This window comes from Elephas maximus, chromosome 16 (assembly GCF_024166365.1).
Source record: "Elephas maximus indicus isolate mEleMax1 chromosome 16, mEleMax1 primary haplotype, whole genome shotgun sequence".
NCBI classification, from domain to species: domain Eukaryota; kingdom Metazoa; phylum Chordata; class Mammalia; order Proboscidea; family Elephantidae; genus Elephas; species Elephas maximus.
In genome coordinates, this window is record NC_064834.1 from 49492506 (window position 1) to 49512317 (window position 19812).

At 52.4% G+C, this 19812-nt stretch overlaps 1 protein-coding gene across 1 annotated transcript; it reads right to left on the minus strand.

The window, feature by feature from the left end:
• Positions 1-210: 210 nt before the first annotated feature.
• On the minus strand, positions 211-6229 carry SFRP5 (secreted frizzled related protein 5). The gene is made up of 3 exons (XM_049855886.1): positions 5457-6229; positions 3245-3322; positions 211-825 (listed from the first exon to the last, which is right to left on the minus strand). Exons 1-3 carry the CDS (start codon positions 5977-5979, stop codon positions 479-481), a joined length of 948 nt encoding a protein of 315 aa, XP_049711843.1. The 5' UTR covers positions 5980-6229; the 3' UTR covers positions 211-478.
• Between the last annotated feature and the right edge of the window lie 13583 nt (positions 6230-19812).

Here is a 19812-nt window from a genome sequence, read left to right on the forward strand (position 1 = left end):
GGCTGGAGGGTTTTGTGACCACAGCTCCTTTCCTTTGGAAGGCTACTATTAAGGCACACAAAGCGGCAGTGGGGGAGGGTAACTGTCCCAAGTAGCTCAGCCTAATATTAAGACCCTCCTCTCTGAGGCAAGGTCCCACCACCAACAGAGGGGACTGGACACCACCCATTTTCTCTGGAAACTTCCTCCTCAGGCTGCTCAGAGCCCCCCCCCCCCACACCCTTCTCTCACTCTCTCCTCTGTCTACTTTCTGAGACCCTGGAGTTTCCCCCAAATGAAAAAGTTCTGTCCTTAAGACACTCAAGACCCAGGGATACCTTGGTCAGGGAGCAGAGCCCCGGCTCCACGCCCACCCCTTAGGGCCTGTGGATCAGCCTGGGGGTGGGGTAAGGCTGGTGAGGGAGGAGGACAGAGCACATCCCGGGGTGCGGGCAGAGGGCAAGGCACAGCTGGCTGCAGGGGCAGGGAGGAGTGCCCTTCAGTGGGGTTCTGCGGCCCCATAAAAGAAGGGGTAGTAGAGGGAGCAGGGGTAGGAGAACATGAATTTGACCGCAAACTTCATCTCTTTGTTCTTCTTGTCCCAGCGGTAGACGGCCATGAGCAGCAGCTGTCCTTCCACTTTGCGGCCCATGACCAGGAAACTGCCTGCCAGGCTGTCAAGCTGTGGGCAGGGGCAGCCCGCGCCGTTCTTCATGTGCAGCACCAGCCGCTTGGTGTCCTTGCGCTTCAGGGGCCCTGGCTTGAGCAGCTTCTTCTTCTTCTGGGCTCCAATCAGCTTCCGGTCCCCATTCTCTATCTTGATCTCCTTGATGCGCATTTTGACCACTGTGGGAGGGAGGGATAGGGCAAGCTGGGGATGCTGGCACCACAGGTGCGGGACCTGTGCTCTGGGGGCTTGGGAATGGTGAGCGTGTAGTGTATATTTTACTGTTTATGCACCTCCTCTCATATGCTGGGCTCTCACGGGCATTCTCTCATTCTGCCCTCGATGTACAGGAGAGGGAGAGTGAGGTTTGGAGAGGCAGTGACCTGTCTGCATTGTGGGCTTGCAGTGGACCGAAGTCTAGGGATGCTTTTGGCTTGGATTTCTGACTCTGCGTGTGTGTGTGGTTTGGAGTCCATATGGGGTGTGTGGTGTGAGTCTGATTTGAGCAGAGGTGGGCTGGTAAATGTTTAACACCTAACTCTAGGGCAGAGAGAGCCATAATCTATAGTGTTTACCCCTGGGGTAAAACTCCCACTACTGCCAGTCACCTCAGTGAACACAGAGGTGGGTATACATCATCCGCTCTTGTGGGTGTGCACCAGCTCCAACACACCACTGTAGTGTGTGTGTGTGTGTGTGAGAGAGTCTGTATGTATGGTGTGCTTGTGTGTACGTGTGTATGAGAGCGTGTCTGTGGTATGTGTAGAGTATGTGTGTGTGTATGTGTATGAGAGCATGTCTGTGGTATGTGTACAGTGTGTGTGTGTGTAGGAAAGCATGTCTGTGGTATGTGTAGAGTGTGTGTAGGAAAGCATGTGTATGGTATGTGTAGAGTGTGTGTGTATGACAGCATGTCTGTGGTATGTGTAGTGTGTGTGTGTGTAGGAAAGCATGTCTGTAGTATGTGTAGAGAGTGTGTGTAGGAAAGCATGTCAATGGTATGTGTAGAGTATGTGTGTATGACAGCATGTCTGTGGTATGTGTAGAGTGTGTGTGTGTGTAGGAAAGCATGTCTGTAGTATGTGTAGAGAGTGTGTGTAGGAAAGCATGTCTATGGTATGTGTAGAGTGTGTGTGTATGACAGCATGTTTGTGGTATGTGTAGAGTATGTGTGTGTGTAGGAAAGCATGTCAGTGGTATGTGTAGAGTGTGTGTGTTTGACAGCATGTCTGTGGTATGTGTAGAGTGTGTATGTGCGTGTAGGAAAGCATGTCTGTGGCATATGTAGAGTGTGTGTGTGTTGTCTGTGGTATGTGTAGTGTGTGTGTGTATGAGCATGTCTGTGGTATATGCAGACTGTGTGTGTGTGCGTGTGTGTAGGAGAGCGTGTCTGTGGTTTGTGTAGAGTGTGTGAGTGTATGTGTGTGTAGGGAGAGTACTGAGGGGAGGTGGTTGAAGGCAAGGCTTGTGGCCAGAGAGTCACAGTCCAGGCTACTCTGAGGTGGTGGCAGAGAGCCTGGTATGGTTCGGGATGGGAAGTTCTGGGTTCAGCCAGTCACTTGGGCTAGTGTCCCCCTTCTTCAGGCCTCTGGGCCCCAGTTCTGGAGTGGCCAAGGAGAAGACAGAATAACTTTGCCCACTCAGGAAAGTTTCATAAAATCTCTTTCTCTCTCCTCCCTTCTCTTTCTCTCTGATACCCTCCACACAACCCCTACACACTGTGCAATAGCAGTATTCTCTTTCCAAACCGACTAACTTCATAAAAGACACCCTGAAGTATCTCTTTTTTTATACACAGGGAGGCTAAGACACCGTATAGGGAGCTGACTTGGCAGAGATCACATGCTGGACTGTGTGGTCCATGTACACACCAGGCCTGACTGGACTGTTGGCTCAGCTGTCCCAGGAAGAGGAAGCTCCAGGATGAAGTTTTAGGGACAGGTGACCACAGTTCCCTAGCCAGAGGTGTGCTAGGTACTTGGCAGAGGTGGCTAGAGGTGAGGATGTTGTACCTTCCATCTTGGAGCCTATCTCTCCCCCCACAGCCCCCATCCATCACTAGGCTAAGCCTACATCCCCTAAAGAGACAAAAGCAGCTTCGAGGCACCTCTAGACAGAGCCCAGGGACGGCTGCAGGAGCCCTGCCCGGGAGTGGTTTCTAAAGTCTATGACCATGGCCTTGAGGGGGCTCTTGAAGCCCCTGTGATGATGAGCAAAAACAGACAGAAAGCAGATTAGTGGGTGCCAGGGGTTGGGTGAGGGGGAAATGGGGAGTGACTGCTTAATGGGCACAGGACTCCCTTTTAGAGTGATAAGAATGTTCTGGAACTAGATGATGCCGGTGGTTGCACAACACTGTGAATATACTAAATGGTACTTTAAAATGGTGAACTTTATGTACATTTTACCACAGTATATGTATTTAAAAAGAGGTGCACTTCTCTGGGGAGAAGCTTTCTGGTTGTCATCAGATTCTAGAAGGGGCCCATGATGCAGAAACGGTGGGGATTCACTGTGGTGGACTTGGGCACTGTCTGATTGGGTGTGTCAAGGAGGAGGGGCTGGGTGTGTGGGGTGGCCGCTCAGGCCCACACTCACCAAAGTCGCTGGAGCACATCTGCTCCATGAGGCCGTCGGCACTGTGCTCCATCTCACACTGGGCGCAGATCTTGGTCACTGAGGAGAGAAGGCGGGGTGGGTTCGGGAAGTTGAGGGGACCTGAGTCCAAGGGTCCACTTGGGATGCAGGCTTCCCCACATACCAGTCACCCCCACCTCCCCCAGTCCTTCACTTCCTCATCAGTAAAGGAGGATGATGGGAACACCACCATCACCTGCTCACTGAGTGGTGCAGGGACAAAGCTGCCCAGGTGGGCACTCACAACTGGCAGCCACAACCATCCTGTGCCTTGTATTCTAAATTTTATCTCATTCTGTCCTCAGCCTGGCAAGTAGGTGTTATATTCTCATTTTAGAGAAAGGGAAACTGAGGCCCCGAGTCATTACCCAACTCTGTAAAGCTTGAGAACCAGGCTGGGGACTCCTGGTCTGGCGCTGGGGTGGGGGTGTCTGCAGAGTCTTTCTAGGAAAACAAATGCTGACAAGGTCAGGCAGGTAGGTGAACAAGTCGAGCTGGCTGGGCAGGGCCTCCCTTCCCTCAAGTGGGCAGATTAGCATTGCCAGAACTGCTGATTTTTCAAAGGAAGCCAGAATTCTTAATTCTTACAAGATATATTTTGAGTTTTATCTGTTGGCCACACAGACACTTCTTCAGGCTGTCTCTGGTCCTCAGGCCACCACACCCAACCTTGCCTGATCTCTGCTCAGCATCTCCTTTGTCTCTGCCTCCCGGTGGGCCCCCATCACTGGGGAAAGGGAGGCTCAAAGAGGTTGGGGAGGGCAGAGGGCAGGGTCAAGTGGGATTTCCATGCCCACTGGAATGGAGCCCCCTGCATGGATCTTCACTGGGGACTGTGATGTCACTGCCTCAACTGCCCCTCCCTCTCTGATTTTCGACCTCCAGGAGAGGGGGTTGAGTAGGTCCCAACCCTCCCCAGTCACAGAACTGGCACCCAACAGCAGCTTTCAGAGATGGCATGGCTTGGGTAGAAGTGGGTAGCCTGGGCAGAGTGTATGGGTGAGGTTAGCTTAGCCCTGAGGGGTGGGATCAGGTATTGGCGGGGGGTGAATGGTATGGGCCACCCATCGGCAACTGAGTCTAGTTACTTTTTGGGGAGCAGGGAGCACAGAGGATATGAAAAAGAGGGAGTGGTGCTGCCCCTTGGGGGAGTCTCTGCATTGGGGTGTTTAGACTCCCACATTAATTGCCCAGGTGACGCTTTCCTACTCGGTGCACCCATTTACCGTCCTGTCTGGAGCTTACCTGGCCAGTTGGGGCTCCGGAGGAGCCCGTGGAGGAGCCCAGAGAGAGGGAGGCTGAGACAGGAGAGAAATGGGGTAAGGGGACTGGGGGCAAGGGCAGGATTTTTGAGGTTTTGGGAACCCTAGATGGCTTTCTATTTTACAGATAGGGAAACCGAGGCTCAGAAAAGTTAAGCAACTCCTCTCAAGTCTGTTAGGGGCAGAGTCTGGCTAATTGGCTCTTTCTCCACACAGAGGCTTGCCCAAAGGGTTCCCAGCCCAGGAAACTGGGAAGAAGGTGGGAGAAGTTCCTGGCGCAGAGATCGGAGGGGAGCAATAGCCCAAGCGCATGTTTAGCCCCCTGTCTTTTGCTCTGTCTTCTCCTGCCTTCCTCTGCCCTCCCCTCCTCCTGCAAAGCCCCCAATCTGGAGTGGAGGCGATGCCTGCCTTAGTGCCCTGGTCCGGGGTATGGGGGAGGTGAAAGGCACTGTTCAGCGATCACCACATTGTCGGGCTGAGGGAAGCGAGAAGGCATTTATCAGGACGCCCCAGGTTTGGGGAGGGAGGCAGATTAGGAGCGTCCTAGGGATGCCAGCGGTTTGGGGAGGTGGGCGCTGCGAGGGACGTCAGGGGTCTGCAGGAACGGAGGTGGAGTAGGGAGAACCAGTGGGAACGTTCAGAGGCGCAGGGAGGCACTACTAGAGTATCGGTCCGTGGGCAGGTGGGACCGCGGGAAGGCTGCAGGGACAATTCTCGGGCCACGCAGGGCTGGGCTAAGACGTGTGTGTGTGTGTGTGTGTGTGTGTAGGGGGTGGGCACCTATCCAGAGCTCACAGAGTTGCGCTAAGGGGCTAGAGGGAACGGCATCTGTCCGGGGCTGCGTGAAGGCTCAGAGCCAGCTCGCAGGCGCCCAGGACCGTCGGAGCGCGCGGGGGCGGCGGCGGCGCTACCTGGAGGCGCAGTGGCGGGCAGGTGGCCGTACTGCACAGCGATGCAGAGGTCGTTGTCCAGGGGGAACTTGTGGCAGTGCAGCATCTCGGGCCAGGGGAAGCCGTAGGCCTCCATGAGCGGCGCGCAGCCGGCGCGCACCGCCTCGCACAGCGAGCGGCAGGGGTAGATGGGTCGGTCCAGGCAGACGGGCGCGAAGAGCGAGCAGAGGAAGACCTGCGTGTCCGAGTGGCAGCGCTTCGCCAGGAGCGGCAGCCAGCTGCTCGCCTGCTGCTTCACCTCGGCCAGGCTCTCGTGCTCTAGCAGGTTGGGCAGCCGCATGCGCTTGTAGCCCACCGTGTGGCAGAGCGGCAGGTCGGCGGGGATGTCGAGGCACTGCGGCGGCTTGGAGTACGAGCGGCCGTGCAGCGGCTCGGCCTGCCAGCCGTAGTAGTCGTACTCCTGGCCGCGCGCCGGCGCCGCGTGCAGCGCCCCCAGCAGCAGCGCCAGCGCGGCCGCCCGCGTGCTCCCAGCCGCCACCTGCATGGCCCCGGCGCTCGGTGCGCAGCGCCCCCAGGTGCCGCGGAGTGCGCCCCGACGCAGACGCTCCCCTGCAGCCGCTGCCGCTGAGGTCGCCCAAGTGGGTGGCAGCCTTCGGTCGGCTCACCCGCGCACCGAGTGATCCCGGCGCCTCCCACCTCGCGGCTCCTGCCCCGGCCTCGCCGCGCGCCCCAGCCAATCTCCAGCCGTCTGGTGCCCCCGCCCCAAGGGGGGGCAGGGTGGAGCCCCCTCAGCCCCTCCCGTCCGGTTCCCGCGAGTCCCGCCCACCACCCGGTAGTGCTCGTCTATGCAGCACACCGGCTCCCCAGCCACAGCCTTGGCCTCGCCTTAGGCCTCTCCCCGGGGTTCCCTCACCTCCCTGGCCATTTTCCTCACCCCTCGCCTTCTCCATTCTTCCTCCTTATCTCCCCACAGCCTCTCCTGTTCCTTTTCTCACTCACTTCACTGGTTTATCTCTTTGCCTAGGCCTTTTCCCCTCAGCTCTGGTTTCTCTTCCCTGACACCTCCGTTTTCCCTTCTCCCTCTGGCTGCCCACACTGTCCTAGTCCAGGCAGACATTTCTTCACTCTCAGTCCTCAAGCGTTTATTGAGTTTGGTGCCAGGCACGCTGCTGGTTGTTGGGGAATCAGAGATAGATAAGACCCAGAATCCACCTCTAGAGAGGGCAAACCTGGTGGGGGCGAAGATAATCATAGCTATTTAGTGAGCTCTTGTTGTGTGCCAGGGACATGCGCCACACTTCACAATCTTGTTAACTAGTATTTCTAATGACGGCTAATACTAATTTGGTGCCTACTGTGTGCCAGGGTCTGTTCCAAGTCAATCAAACAAATCACCTCATTTAATTCTCAAAATAATGCAGCAAGGTGAGTACTAGCTATTATAATCCCCACTACAGAGATAAGGGTACTGAGGCAGAGAGGTTAAGTAAGGACCAGGATCTGAACCCAGATAGTCTGGTTCCAGAATAAAAGACCAGATACAACCAGGAGGTATGGATTTTGAGATTAAAGGCCTAATGGCTTTGGAGGGCTCAAAGAAGTGAAGTAACCGGCCCTTGGTCACACAGCTCATAACGAAGGAGGCAGGGTTTGAATCCGGCTGTTGAGCTCCAAAGTCTAGGGTTTAGCCACCCTGCCTTAAGATAAATTCCACCCAGGGTAGGAAACACTGTAGGAGGAGGAAGGAATTGCCGGTGTCTATGTGGACGTCTGGTGGCGCAGTGGTAAAGAGCTTGGCTGCTAAGTGAAAGGTTGGCAGTTAGAATCCACCAGCTGCTCCTTGGAAACCCTATGGGGCAGTTCTCCTGCATCCTACAGGGTCTCTTTGAGTCAGAATCGACTTGTTGGCAACGAGTTTTGGTTTTTTATGTGGCTCAGTGGTAGAATTTTTGCTGTTCCTGTGGAAGACCTGGGTTTGATTCATGGCCGATGCATATCATGCACAGCCACCATCTGTCTGTCCGTGGAGGCTTGTGGGATGCTATGATGCTGAACTCGTTTCAGCAGATTTTCCAGACTAAGACAGACTAGGAAGAGAGGCCTGGCAATCTACTTCTGCAAATCAGCCAATGAAAACCCTATGGATCACAATGGTCCAGTCCTCAACCAATAATGGAGATGGTGCAGAACCAGGCATCATTTTGTTCCAGTGTGTATGGGGTCACCATGAGTCCGGGGTTGACTCAACATCAATGAATGACAACAATGTGAGGAGGGTGTCCAGGGAAGCCTCAGAGATGAGGTGACTTTCAGGAACTACATGTCCATTGTCTTTCCCTCCTCTCTGGACCCATCTTCCATTGGCTTTCTCCTGGGAGGAGCCTTGGACGAGAGGCTTGGGAAGGGGAACTCCTTGAAAGCCTAGCCTGAGGCCTTTTCTTCCAGCATTTGGTGGGGAGGGCACCCTGGGGAGGTGTCTTCTAGGAGTCCCCTGACCCCTGACCCCTAGCCCTCCTGAATGTTTCCAGGGCTTCTGTCTTCCCATGGGCCTGGCCTTGCAGTGGTAGTGGAGGCAGGTGAGGGCCACTCCTCTTAATATTCAACACATGTTTATGGAGCACCTACTGTGTGCAAGGCACAAGGTGGAGTGTGGATGGGACACAGAGAGGCAAAAGACATAGGCCCACTTCGTGTGATCTAGACACAAGGGATGGCAGATGAGGCAGAAGAAAAGTCAGCATATTACAGCCCCAAGGGTGGGACAGGATGTCTTTTGAAGTCCAGGATGACCTAGTTGGGCCATGGTCGAGAAAGCTGGGGCCTTTTCCTTCCCCCTTTTCCTCCTCCAGACCCCAGCATCAAAAGGTTCTGCTGCTGCTGACTGAGAAAGGTGAAGAACCAGCCCCGTCAGGGCCAGGCAGTGTAGGGCAGTAATGGTGCAAGAGGCAGAAAAAGCCAGGCTCCAATACCAACAACTTACTAGCTGTGTGACCTTGAGCAAGCACTTAACCACCCTGACCCTCAACTTCCTTGTTGGTAAAATAGAACTTCCTCAGTAGATATTGTGAGGGACAAATAAAATGATGCATGGAAAGTCCCCTGCATGGTGCCAGCATGTAATAGTCACCTGGGGATGTTAGTTGATCCCTGGGTGCTGCAAATGTCTTCTGCTCAACGACTGTGGTGCAGTGGGTTGCTATTATACGGCCCTTATAGCCATGGTCTTGTAACTCCCACAAAGTGACTGGGTGGGACTATGCAAATAAGGTGCATGTGGCCCACCAAGGGGCTTGGACAGTTTTGCTAATGCAAGTAAGGAGCATGGAACCCTTGTTGGGGATTGGTCAGTTTTAATGTCCCATTAGGCTTAAAGACAGCCAATCCCAGAGGTTGGAGGGGACCTTACTACCATTGAGAAGAAGAGCTGGGAGCAGAGAGCATCCTTTGGATCCAGGGTCCCTGTGCTGAGAATCTCCTAGACCCAGGAGACAGAGAGGGTTGTAACACTGAAGATGGCATGAGATGGCAGCAGCATGGGGACCTGCAGGCTAGGCTCACTGACCCATGGAGTAAAGAGCTGAATGCCTTTGGGCAGGAGGCTTCCTGGCAGAGTGAAATGCCTCTGGGCACTTATCAGGGGAGCTAAAGAGCTTTGTAGCACTTGCCCCTGAGCAAGGCAGAGGCCAGCCTGAGAGCAGGGGCCAAAGGCCGAGAGAGAGGCCTGTCTGCTGGTACGGCTGAGAGAAACTGTCCTGATTGAAGAACCATATCCTGAGCCTTTCCTGTTAACTTCTAAGTTGATCCTGATCCTGAATTGTAACCTGTTACTTCCCTAATAAACCACTTATGGTCTGTGAGTTCTGTGTGGCCATTGCAACGAATTATCAAACCCAGCAGAGAAGTAGAGAGTGCTGTAAGAGAGATGGCTGGTGTTAGAATTGATAAAAAAGGTTGGAGAGTGGAGGTATGTCTGACCTCCACCTCATAGGAATCAGCTTTGGGCTGACACTGATGGTGATTATCCATTCTCTCGCCCCCTGAACTTAGGCGAGGTCCAATGCCAAGACATTTTATAACTACTAACCTAAAGTTAGGAGTCCTGGTGGCACAACAGTTAAGTGCTTGGCTGCTAGGTGGTTCGAACCCAACCAGAGGCTCCACTCGGGAAAAGACCTGGCGATCTGCTCCGGTAAAGATTATAGCCTATAAAACTCTTCTGTCACGTGGGGTAGCTATGAGTTGGAATTGACTTGATGACACCTAACAACAACACCTAACCTAAAAGTTGGTGGTTTGAACCCATCCAGCAAGGCTATGGAAGAAAGCCCTGGCAATCTGCCTCTGTAAAGGTTACAGCCAGAAAACCCTATGGAACAGTTCTACTCTGCAACACATGCGGTCACCATGAGTCGGAACGGACTCCACAGCAACAGGTTTGGTGTTTGGTTTAGGGATGCTAGATCCCCAGGGGGTGTGTGACCTTGGGGTAGAAGTGGGGTGTATGTCCTGAAAGCCCCCTCAGATGTCTTGGCCAGCCAGGGCTCTGGGTTTGGGGAACTAAGCAACAATTCTGTTCCGTGAACTCCAGGCCTCCTCAGTTCCCCTCCCTGGGCTTGGCAGGGCTTCTGTCCTCCAGGGGAGGTGTGGCCTTGGGCACGGAAGGGGGCGTTGGAGCCACCCAGGTGGTAGTGCAAGATGTTGGCTCCCTGGGCAGCTTGTCAGCTGTGTGTTCTTGGCCTCCTAGGGCAGGGTCTGGACAGAGCAGGGTATTGTTCCTGCTGCTGGTTAGTAGAAGAAGGGCGCACAGCCCAGGAGCCGGGTGAGTCTGTACCTGGCAGCCCCAGGGGCTCCACGGAGCAGTGGCGCCAGGCTGGAAGAAGGGGATGGTCAGTCTTTACCTGGCCATTCTGTCTTGAGGACCCCTGAGGCTCCCTGACATAGGACCCATGATGAGAGCAAGGAGGGAAGTCCTTCACAGACATGGAGCCCAGTGAGGGCTGCTCCCTCTGTGGCCACGTGGCTACCAGGCTCTGCGGCTGGCCGAGCTGGGAGACTGCTGCTCTCTCCTCTGATGTGGTGCCTCTTTCCGACGAGGCTGACCTAGGGCCTAGGCAGCTGGGTGGAACACCTGGTGGGCCAGGCATCTGTCCATCTTGCAGTGTCTACAGTCTGTCTGGGCATACATGTCCCCCACCTGATGGAGGAAAACAGTTGTTTGAAAGCATATGTATTCATGGGTTTTTTTTGTGAGCAAGTTCCTATATAGATACCTCTTAGATTAAACTTGTTAATTATGTTATAAAATTTTACAATTCCTTACTTTTTTTATTGTTTACTTCAGTGGTTTTCAAGGTGTGATCAGGGTTCCCCTGGGGTTCTGAGACCCTTTCAGGGGGTCTACCAGGTCAAAATGGTACGTTATTCAAAGATCTATTCAAAGTACAAGATAGATCAATAAATTTTAAGTGACAGGGTAAGAAAAGCTTATTTGATATGGTTTCAGGTTCTATACCATAACTGACATTTCAGAAACTACTGTGTGTCAATTTTTGGGCTAATATCAAAGAAGAATATCCACAATTCTCTGAAAAGGCTATCAAAATACTCCTTCCTGTTCCAACTAGATTTCTGTGCAAGCCAAATCTTCCTACACTTTAACCAAAACAATGTATTGCAACAGATTGAACGCAAAAGTAGATGTGAGAGTTTGGTGTCTTTTATTAGGCTAGACATTAAACAGATTTGCAAAAATGTAAAACAATGCCAATTTTCTCAGTATTTTTTTGCAAAAAACCCACAAGTGAAGTGGTGAGGCTAAGTCTTGTCGTTATTTCAGAGTCTCCTGAAATGATGTGCCTTGTACGCTCTCAGTGCTCCCCTGCGGGGACACCAGTCTTCCTAGCAGCTGCCATCGAGCACTCAGCAAAAAGCCCAGAGTGAGTGGTCTGTGTCATCAGGGGAAGTCTCAGTTCTGGCAGGGACCTGCTGTCCCCCGCACCACCCTGCCCCACCATTTCCTGTGAGAGGGAACTAAACTCGGCGTTTCTGACTCCCAGTCCAGTGCTCTTCCTACTGTGAGTACCACACTGTTTTACTTTCCAGTCCTTTGTTGTTGTGTGCCATCGAATTGATTCTGGCTCACAGGGACCCAGTGTGACAGAGTAGAACTTTCCTATAGGGTTTTCTAGGCTGTAATCTTCATGGGAGCAGCTCTTTTCTCCCATGGAGCTGCTGGTGGGTTCAAACTGCCCACCTTTTGGTTGCCAGCTGAGAAGCAAGCGAGCACTTTACCACTGCACCACCGGGACTCCTTGGTCCAGTCCTTTAGCGTTGTCAATTGCAAAGTCACCATCTGTCCCGAGGGCCGAGGCCGCAGGCTGTGCAGGGCCTGCCTGAGTAGTGTAGGCTCTGGTCAGCAGTTCAGGAAGGCCCCTCAGGATCGCTGGGCACACAGAGGGGCTTGAGCTGGGCTCATTGGTGGCTGAATCAAGTGGCTGGGAGGTGAGTGGTAGTCCTGCCTTCTGAGTCTGGGCACTGACAAACTCCCTGGGTTGTCCTGGATACCATGTGGCTTGGGGAGCAAAAGCAGAAGCCAGGCTTGTCTCAAGCCTGGGGCTTGGTCCGGTTTAAAGAGTGGCCCTCTGAAGTGTAAATGGAAGTGGGATGGGGTGTGTGAAAACGGACTGAGGGCAGTGTCTGACCTCCTCCAACCCCACAAGGGGGAAGGAAAACCAAGATCAACAGTACAAGGCTGACTCCCATGAGGTGGAGGCCAGACATGCCTCCTATCTCTGCCATCTTTACTAATTCTGACACCAACCGTCCCTCACACAGCACTTTCAGCCTCTCTGCTGGGTTCAATAATTCATTGCAAGGGCCACACAGAACTCAAAGACCATACTCACAATTATGGGGTTTATTAGGAAAGTAACAGGTTACAATTCAGACTTAGGGACACTCAGGATACAGTTCTTCCATCAGGACAGCCTCTTCCCAACTATGCTCGCAGGCACACCTCTCCCTGGCCCGAGGCCTCTCCTCAAAGGCACTCAGCTTTCTCCCTCTGTGGGCCAGGAAGCCCACCATGCTGTCTCCTGCTGCTGGGTCTCTGCTGCCGGTCTCTCCTGCCATGATTTCTCACCGTCTTCAGGGTTACAGCTTACTATTTCTCTCAGTCTTCTGCTTCCAGGAGCTTCTCAGCGCAGGGATTCCCGGGTCCAAAGGACGTGTTGGCTCCTGGCTGTTCTTCCTTGGTGATGATGGGCTTCTTCTCTGCTCTGGAAATGGCCCTCTTTTAAGGCAAAACAGAGTAGAACTGCCCCCAAAGAGCTTCCAAAGAGCAGCTGGTGGATTTGAACTGCTGACCTTCTGGTTAGCAGCCATAGCTCTTAACAACTGTGCTGCCAGTTTTTAGGGCTTAGAAATTCAATATTTCTTTTTGGAGGGCACCATTCAATCCATAACAGAGACCACCGTCCAATTCCATAGCTTCCAGCTGCTAAATGTCTCCCAAATCCATCTCCTCACCTCCTCTCTGCCTGCCCTTCATCTCATTGTTTTCCACTCTGCAGGAGCCCCGGTGGTCCTTTGGAATGGCAAACCTGAGAGCCTTGTGCTTCAGCTCAAGACCTTCAATTGCTTTCTGTTGCTCTTAGGATAAAATTCTGCCCAAGGCTCTTGGTAGGCTGGTCTCCTCGCTCGGCAAGCTAGTAGAGCCCTGAACATTCTTCTCAGGCAGCCTTCATCATGGTGGCCATTACATAATTATGTGTTTATTTGCTTAATTCCTGGCTTCCCACTGGACTGAGAGCTCCACAAGGGCAAGCTCTGTCTTGTTCATCTTGGTTTCTCTTGCTCCTAGCATGCTATCAATTACATAGTCGGTGCTCAATAAATGTCACATGAATTGACTGAATGGAAGGATGGATACCATTGGTGTGAGGAGGTGGTAGAAGAAAGGGGGGTCTTTGGAGGCAGATAGGCACAGGCTGGAGCCCAGGTTCCTTTAACGTTTTTTGGACTCTTGGAATTCTTAGGAGGCCCAGAGAAGATCAGGAAGGTATGATGTGACTGTGGGGGAGTTGGTGGGAACTGAGTGGAGTAAGTTGGGTGGTCTGTCAGTTGTTGTGCTTGCTGAGGGGAAGGGAGTGATGAACCAGCCCTCTAAGTTTTCTCCCTCCCTCCCTTGAATACTTATTTAGGGCCTCCCAGGTGCCTGACATTATGATCTGTGCTTTTCCATACATGGTCTCAATTACTCCAATAGCACTGTGAGGGAGGCTTTATTTGTCCATTCTATATAAGAAAACTGAGGTTGAGAGATGTTCAATAACTTGCCCAGGGTCACACAGCCAGAAAGCAGAGCCTGTGGATTCCTGGCTACATGTGAGAAGTGCTCTTTGAGGGTGGGAGTACCATCCCGCTGAACACTGACCCAAACTGCTTTGCACAGGGAGAGGGGAGAGGGGAAGGGACCAGAGCAGATACTTCAGTGAGACTCAAATCCTGAGGCTGCGGCAGGTTTGACTTCAGTTGGTGGGACTGCTGCCGTCAGGAGGCTCACAGTCTAGAGGTGAAGCCAACGATGAATAAATACACAAATAGCTTAAAACTGCAGCTAGGGTGAGCTTCCTGGTTGGGGGGTAGGAGTGGAAAGGTGCCTCTGAGCTCCCTCTTTGTGGGAAAGAAGGAAGGGTACTAATCACAGATTCAAAGGAACAATTGGGCTTTCATCCCTACCTCTTATAGGCGGTGGACACTGGATAAGACACAATACTCTGTGCCTCGGTTTCCCCATCTGCCAATCAGGGACAGGAAGTTCTTTGCAGATCTGTTGGGAAGATTGCTGTTGTTAGGTGCCCTGGAGTCGATTTCAAGTCATATAGACCCTATGTGACAGAGTAGAGCTGGCTCATAGGGTTTTCCAGGCTGTAATCTTTACAGGAGCAGATCACCAGGTCTTCCTCCTTCGGAGCTGCTGGTGGGTTCGAACCGCCAACTTTTCAGTTAGCAGCCGAGTGCTTAACCATTGCACCACCAGGGCTCCTTGTTGGGAAGATTAAATGAGAATTACCTGAAGGTGCTTAAAACTGCCACAGTGTAAATGTTCAAAGACTTTTGTGCAATCAGAGGAGGCAGGGAGCATGCAGCCTCCACTCGGTAAGTCCAGGCTCAATGGGGCCCTGGGCACCCCAGATTCATGAAACCTTTGAGCTGAAAGTTATCCTCTGTTCTGGTGGTTCTTGTCCACCCCGGGTCTGTGAAGGTGGTACAAAAGATTCCTAAACTATTCTCAACGTTTCCCTAAACCAGTGCAAAATGGTTCATTTGCCTGTAAATATAAGCAGCAGAATTCTTTGCTTTGGCTGGAATTCAGGACGGAACTCCTCTCATGATGAACCGACGTCAGTTGGCAGTCTATGCATATTTGGTTAATATAAAAACCAGAGGCTAGAAGGGGGAAGTGACTTGCCCAGCAAAGGGACAGTGGGTCAGAGGGGCCTTAGCGGGCTTTGTGCTCTGGGTGCAGGAGAGGAAGTCAGGAGCTCCTGGGGAGGACCCTGGGGCAGGATTGTGGAGGGGAAAGCCAGGGCAGGAGTGTGAGGGGCGGGGCCAGCTGTTGGGGGAGCCCTGGGCAAACAATGGCTTCATTAAGGAGTGGGTGCAGGATGGGGAGGAGCTGGGCAAAGCCACAGCTAGTGGCGTGAGGATGCAGCTGCCTGAGTCTCCTCTCCCCCATCCCAGCCAATGGAGCAATTGTCCTCTGAAGGGAGGGAGCCAGGGCCTCAGCCTGGGAACTGCTGGATGCCTGCCCTTGAGGCCACCAAGCTGGTCCAGGCCTCTTTGCCTGGCCCCAGAATGGCCCTTCTGTGCTGTGCTGGCTGCCGAGGGTTCAGGCCACAGTTGGGGTGACCTGGTTGTAGTCTTACCTACTGGTGGTTTGGGGTATGGGTGTCCCCACAAAGCTCTCTGAAGAAGGCCCCTACTCCCCTCCTGCCCACTTCCGGGAAACCTGTTTCTGTCTGTGTCCTGGATCTCTTCTTGTAGCTCTCCTAGTCTCAACTCTAGCCCCGCTGCTGGGTGGTCTCGGGCTGGTCACTTGGCTTGATCTGTCAGTGAGGAGCATTGAGCAGCTAGAAGCGTTCCTCAACTGGATGCAGTGGTCCACCCCCCACCTGGGGTGGGCCATGTGTTTGGTCAGCAGGATGACTGGGATTGCTATTGGCATTTAGTAGGCAGGGGGCAGGGATGCTAAAATTCCTGCAATGTCCAGCACAGCCTCATACAACCCAGAATTGTTCTGCCCCAAAGGCTGACAGTGCCCTGTTGAGAAACACTGATAGATCAATGCTTCCCAACGTTGTTGTTTTTAAAGGAGGGCAAACTTTTTTTTTTTTTCAAATACTGTGGCTTGTGGGAACTCAAGAAATAAACCAGATGAAAAAGGAGCAAGTGTGTTTAAGACTGGGCTGGGGGTCCAGAGCCCTGCCCACGGAGCACCCTCGTATCCCACTGCAGCCCCTGGGCCATTTCCCGGTGTGACCTCTGTCCAGGGCCTCTCAGCTGGAGCGTTTTCAGAGCTTCTATTCTGCTGGTGCAGCATTCTGCTGTTCTGGGTGTTCTGGTTGGCCAGACCTCTGTTCTGATTGGCCGGGTATCTATTCTAATTGGTTGAGTGTCTGTTCTGATTGCTGGACATCTGGTGTGATTGGTCAGTGTTTGCCCTGTACCAGTTGTTAACGCCTTACCATTGCATGTTGTTGTTAGGTGCCGTGGAGCCGATTTTCAACCCTCAGCGACCCCTTGCGACAGAGTAGAACTGCCCTATAGAGTTTTCTAGGGTGTAATTTTTACAGGGGGAAACCCTGGTGGCGTAGTGGGTGAGCGCTACGGCTGCTAACCTAAAGGGACGTCGGTTCCAATCCGCCAGGCGCTCCTTGGAAACTCAATGGGACAGTTCTACCCTGTCCTATAGGGACGCTATGAGTCGGAATAGACGCGACGGCACTGGGTTTGGTTTTTGGTTTAACCTTTACAGCAGCAGATCGCCAGACCTTTTTCCTGCAGAGCCGACGGATGGGTTCGAACCACCAACATTTGGGTTAGCATCTGAGTGTTTAACTGTTGTGCCACCAGGGCTTCTTACCACTGCATATACCCTATGATTTTTTTTTTTTTTTTTTAATTAAGAGGTATAATGAGCAGATGTGGCTTGGGGCCCTTGACAAGGCTGGCTGACTTGGGCCTTCCCCAGGGCACCCCTGCAGCCTGCAGAGGAGAGGGGTGCCCTGACTTTACACTGTGGAGTAGTCACCTTGGGAGCTGGTTAAAATACATCTAGATTGTTGGGCTGTCGCCTTCAGAGATTCCGATTCAACATATGTCACTCCCCAGGGGTCTGAGGGCCAGGAGGAGACATATTGGCCTTGGAAGCAGCTGTGCCTGCTCCCCTGTTCCTCCTCCGGGAGTCTTCATGTTGGCCTGGCCACAGTCTCTCCAAGGTCCTGCCTATGGGCCTCCTTCAGGCTGAAATAAAAACTGTTTCTTTTCTGAAAATCCCATGCAGCCCAGAATTCTCCCCTCTGTCCTACTCCCTGTCGCCTCCGCCTTGGGATGTATGTAGTTAGTTGGTTTCACGGCCATCTTATCTTGCCCATTACCCAGCCCAGGGCCTGGCTCTGATTAACGGTGGTGTTGACAGACACGTCTACGTCCAGGTTCTGTGCTAAGTGCTTTATCATCTCATTTAAATATCTCAGCAGTGCTGTGGGGTAAGTATTATTATTACCCTCCTCAGTTTACAGATGAGAAATTGAAGTGATTAAATAACTTGCCTAAGGTTACACAGCTGGGAATCTCCCAGATTGGCCTGACTCCACCACACACATACTGAGTACAAGGAGGGCAGCCAGCCCTGCCTGCAGCCTGGGACTTCATGATGACCCTTCAGTGAGTCTGCCACAGCGCTGTGATGATGATTATCATTAATAATGAGGACTTGAGCCTTGAGACTTCCCAGAGGTTCGTGCTTGTGGAGAGATCCCTATGGGGACAGTAGCTGGGGTCCTGGTGAGGATAACTCGTCTTTATCAGGTGCTTGGGAGTCATAGCTAGTATCTTGTTTCGCCCTACAACAATGGAGGGAAGCATGTATAACCAGTCCCCATTTCACAGATGAGGAAACTGAGGCTCAGATCATCCAGGCAGTAAGTGATGGGGCTGGGAACTGAACAAAGCTCTGACTGGCTGTACGTTTTGTTCTTTTTCCTGTGCTCAACAAGTTCAGGTCGTGCCTAGGTCAGAAAGACTAAAAGGGTCTGAGGTTTGCCCTCCCCAGCCTACTCTAGAGGACTCCCCAAATAGCTCAGGGCTTACTAAAGACAAAGAGATCTGTACCCTGTTGACCTGCGTGTGTGACGAGGCAACCTGAGGTCAGGGAAAGGTGCATTCTTTCCCTCAACTCCCATCACCCTGCTCTGGCTTCCTGGAATTTTTGTTAAAATTCCAAATCACTTGGCAATAAGTTCCCTTCCCCACAGTTTTTGCAAGTTCCAGACCACACACTTGCACACCCTTCTCTGCTTTCAACTGGTTCCAGGGCCCCTGTAGGAGAAACCAGATCTGATCAGAAATCAAGAGTCAGGGTGATGGGGTAATGAGGTTTGGGCGAGAGACCCAGCCTGCCAGAGCGGAGTTTGATTGTGACTTCCTGGGCCCAAGCCCATCTTTGAGGGAGGCAGAAAAGACCTTGGTTTCGATGCCTACAGGCCCCAGTGCAAGCCCCTGGCCCGCCACTTCCTGTGTAAAGTTGGGGTTGCACTTCTCCTCTCTGGGTCCCAATTTCCCCATCTCTTAAAGGAAAATAATAATGTCATTCTGGTGTGAGGGTCAGGCGAGATCATGTGTGTGGAGAGGTCTTCTCGTCATTATTTAATTACCTGAGGGTCAAGTTTGTCTGTGCTGTCCAACAGAAAACTCTGCAATGGTGAGAATGTCCTGTGTCTGTGCTCTCCAGTGTGGTTGCCACGAGCCACATGTGTCTTTGGACCCTTGAGACGTAGCCAGTGCGAGTGAGGAATTCCTAATTTTCTTTAATTGAGGTGAAATTCACATAACATGAAAATAACCATTTTAAAGTGAACAGTTCAGTGGTATTTAGTCCATCCACAAGGTTGTGTAGCCACCACCTCTATCTAGTTCCAGGACATTTTCATCACCCCAAAAGGAAGCCCTGTTCCCGTTAAGCAGTTGCTCCCCATTCCCCAGCCCCAGGCCCTGGCAACCACCACACTGCGTTCTGTCCCCCCACTCCCCAGCCCCAGGCCCTGGCAACCACCACTCTGCGTTCTGTCTCTGTGGGTTTACCTGTTCTGGATATTTCATATAAACGGAATCCTACAGTGTGTGAGGTTTTGTGTTGGCCTCTTAGCATAATTCTTCAAGGTTCATCCACACTGTAGCACATCAATCAGTGCTTCATTCCTTTTGATGCCTGAATAATATTCATTTTATTTAACTATAATTAATATAAAGTTAATTTTTAATAGCCACATGTGGCTAGTGACTACTGTACTGGACAACCAGAAACCTCTGACATCCTTCTGACAAATGAGGGGGCAGGACCTCTAAGTGCCTGCTGGTACCTGAGGGGACACCCTGGGAAAGGAGGAGAAGGCAGGAATAAAGAGGTTGGAAGAGTGCCTGAGGCTCCCCAAAGGAGCCCAAAGCTCTGGCTAATGGCTGACACACACCTACCACGTTTCAGGTCTCATTAAGGACCAGGCAGTGGGACTAGGAACGTGCATTGTATATGCTCACTCATTTAAGCCTCGCAGCAGCCCTTTGATGGAGGTCTGTCCTAGCATCATCTCTATTATACAGAAGGGAGACTGAGGCTCAGAGTAAATAACTCAGAGTAAGTAACTTTCCCAAAGTTACACAGCTGCTAAGTGGGAAGAGATGGGTCTGTGAACCTGGGTCTGGTCCCTGTCTCGGGCTGATGATCTTAACCACCAGGATGCACAGTCTTTGCAGCCTGATCTGGGAGCTGTAGAGGAACTTACTGGGTAGCCCAGGAGCCAGGGCCTCAGCTGCACACACCTAGAACTATACACCTTGAGGCTGGGCTTTCCAGCTCCATCCCACACCAGCCTTTCTGGGCCCAAAACTGGGACCTGGGTGCCTCTGAGAGTCAGGAAGGGGTGACCTCAGAGCAGGAATAGGGAGAGCCTCTATCAATTCCCCATTGTTTATCAATGAGTAACCTGGCTTGATGGGGCTCCCTGTGCCCTTCCCAGGCCCCCCACTATTAATTGATCTGGGAAAGAGACTCTGTTAATTGCAGACTCAGAATAAACAGAGCTGGGATAAGTGAGGC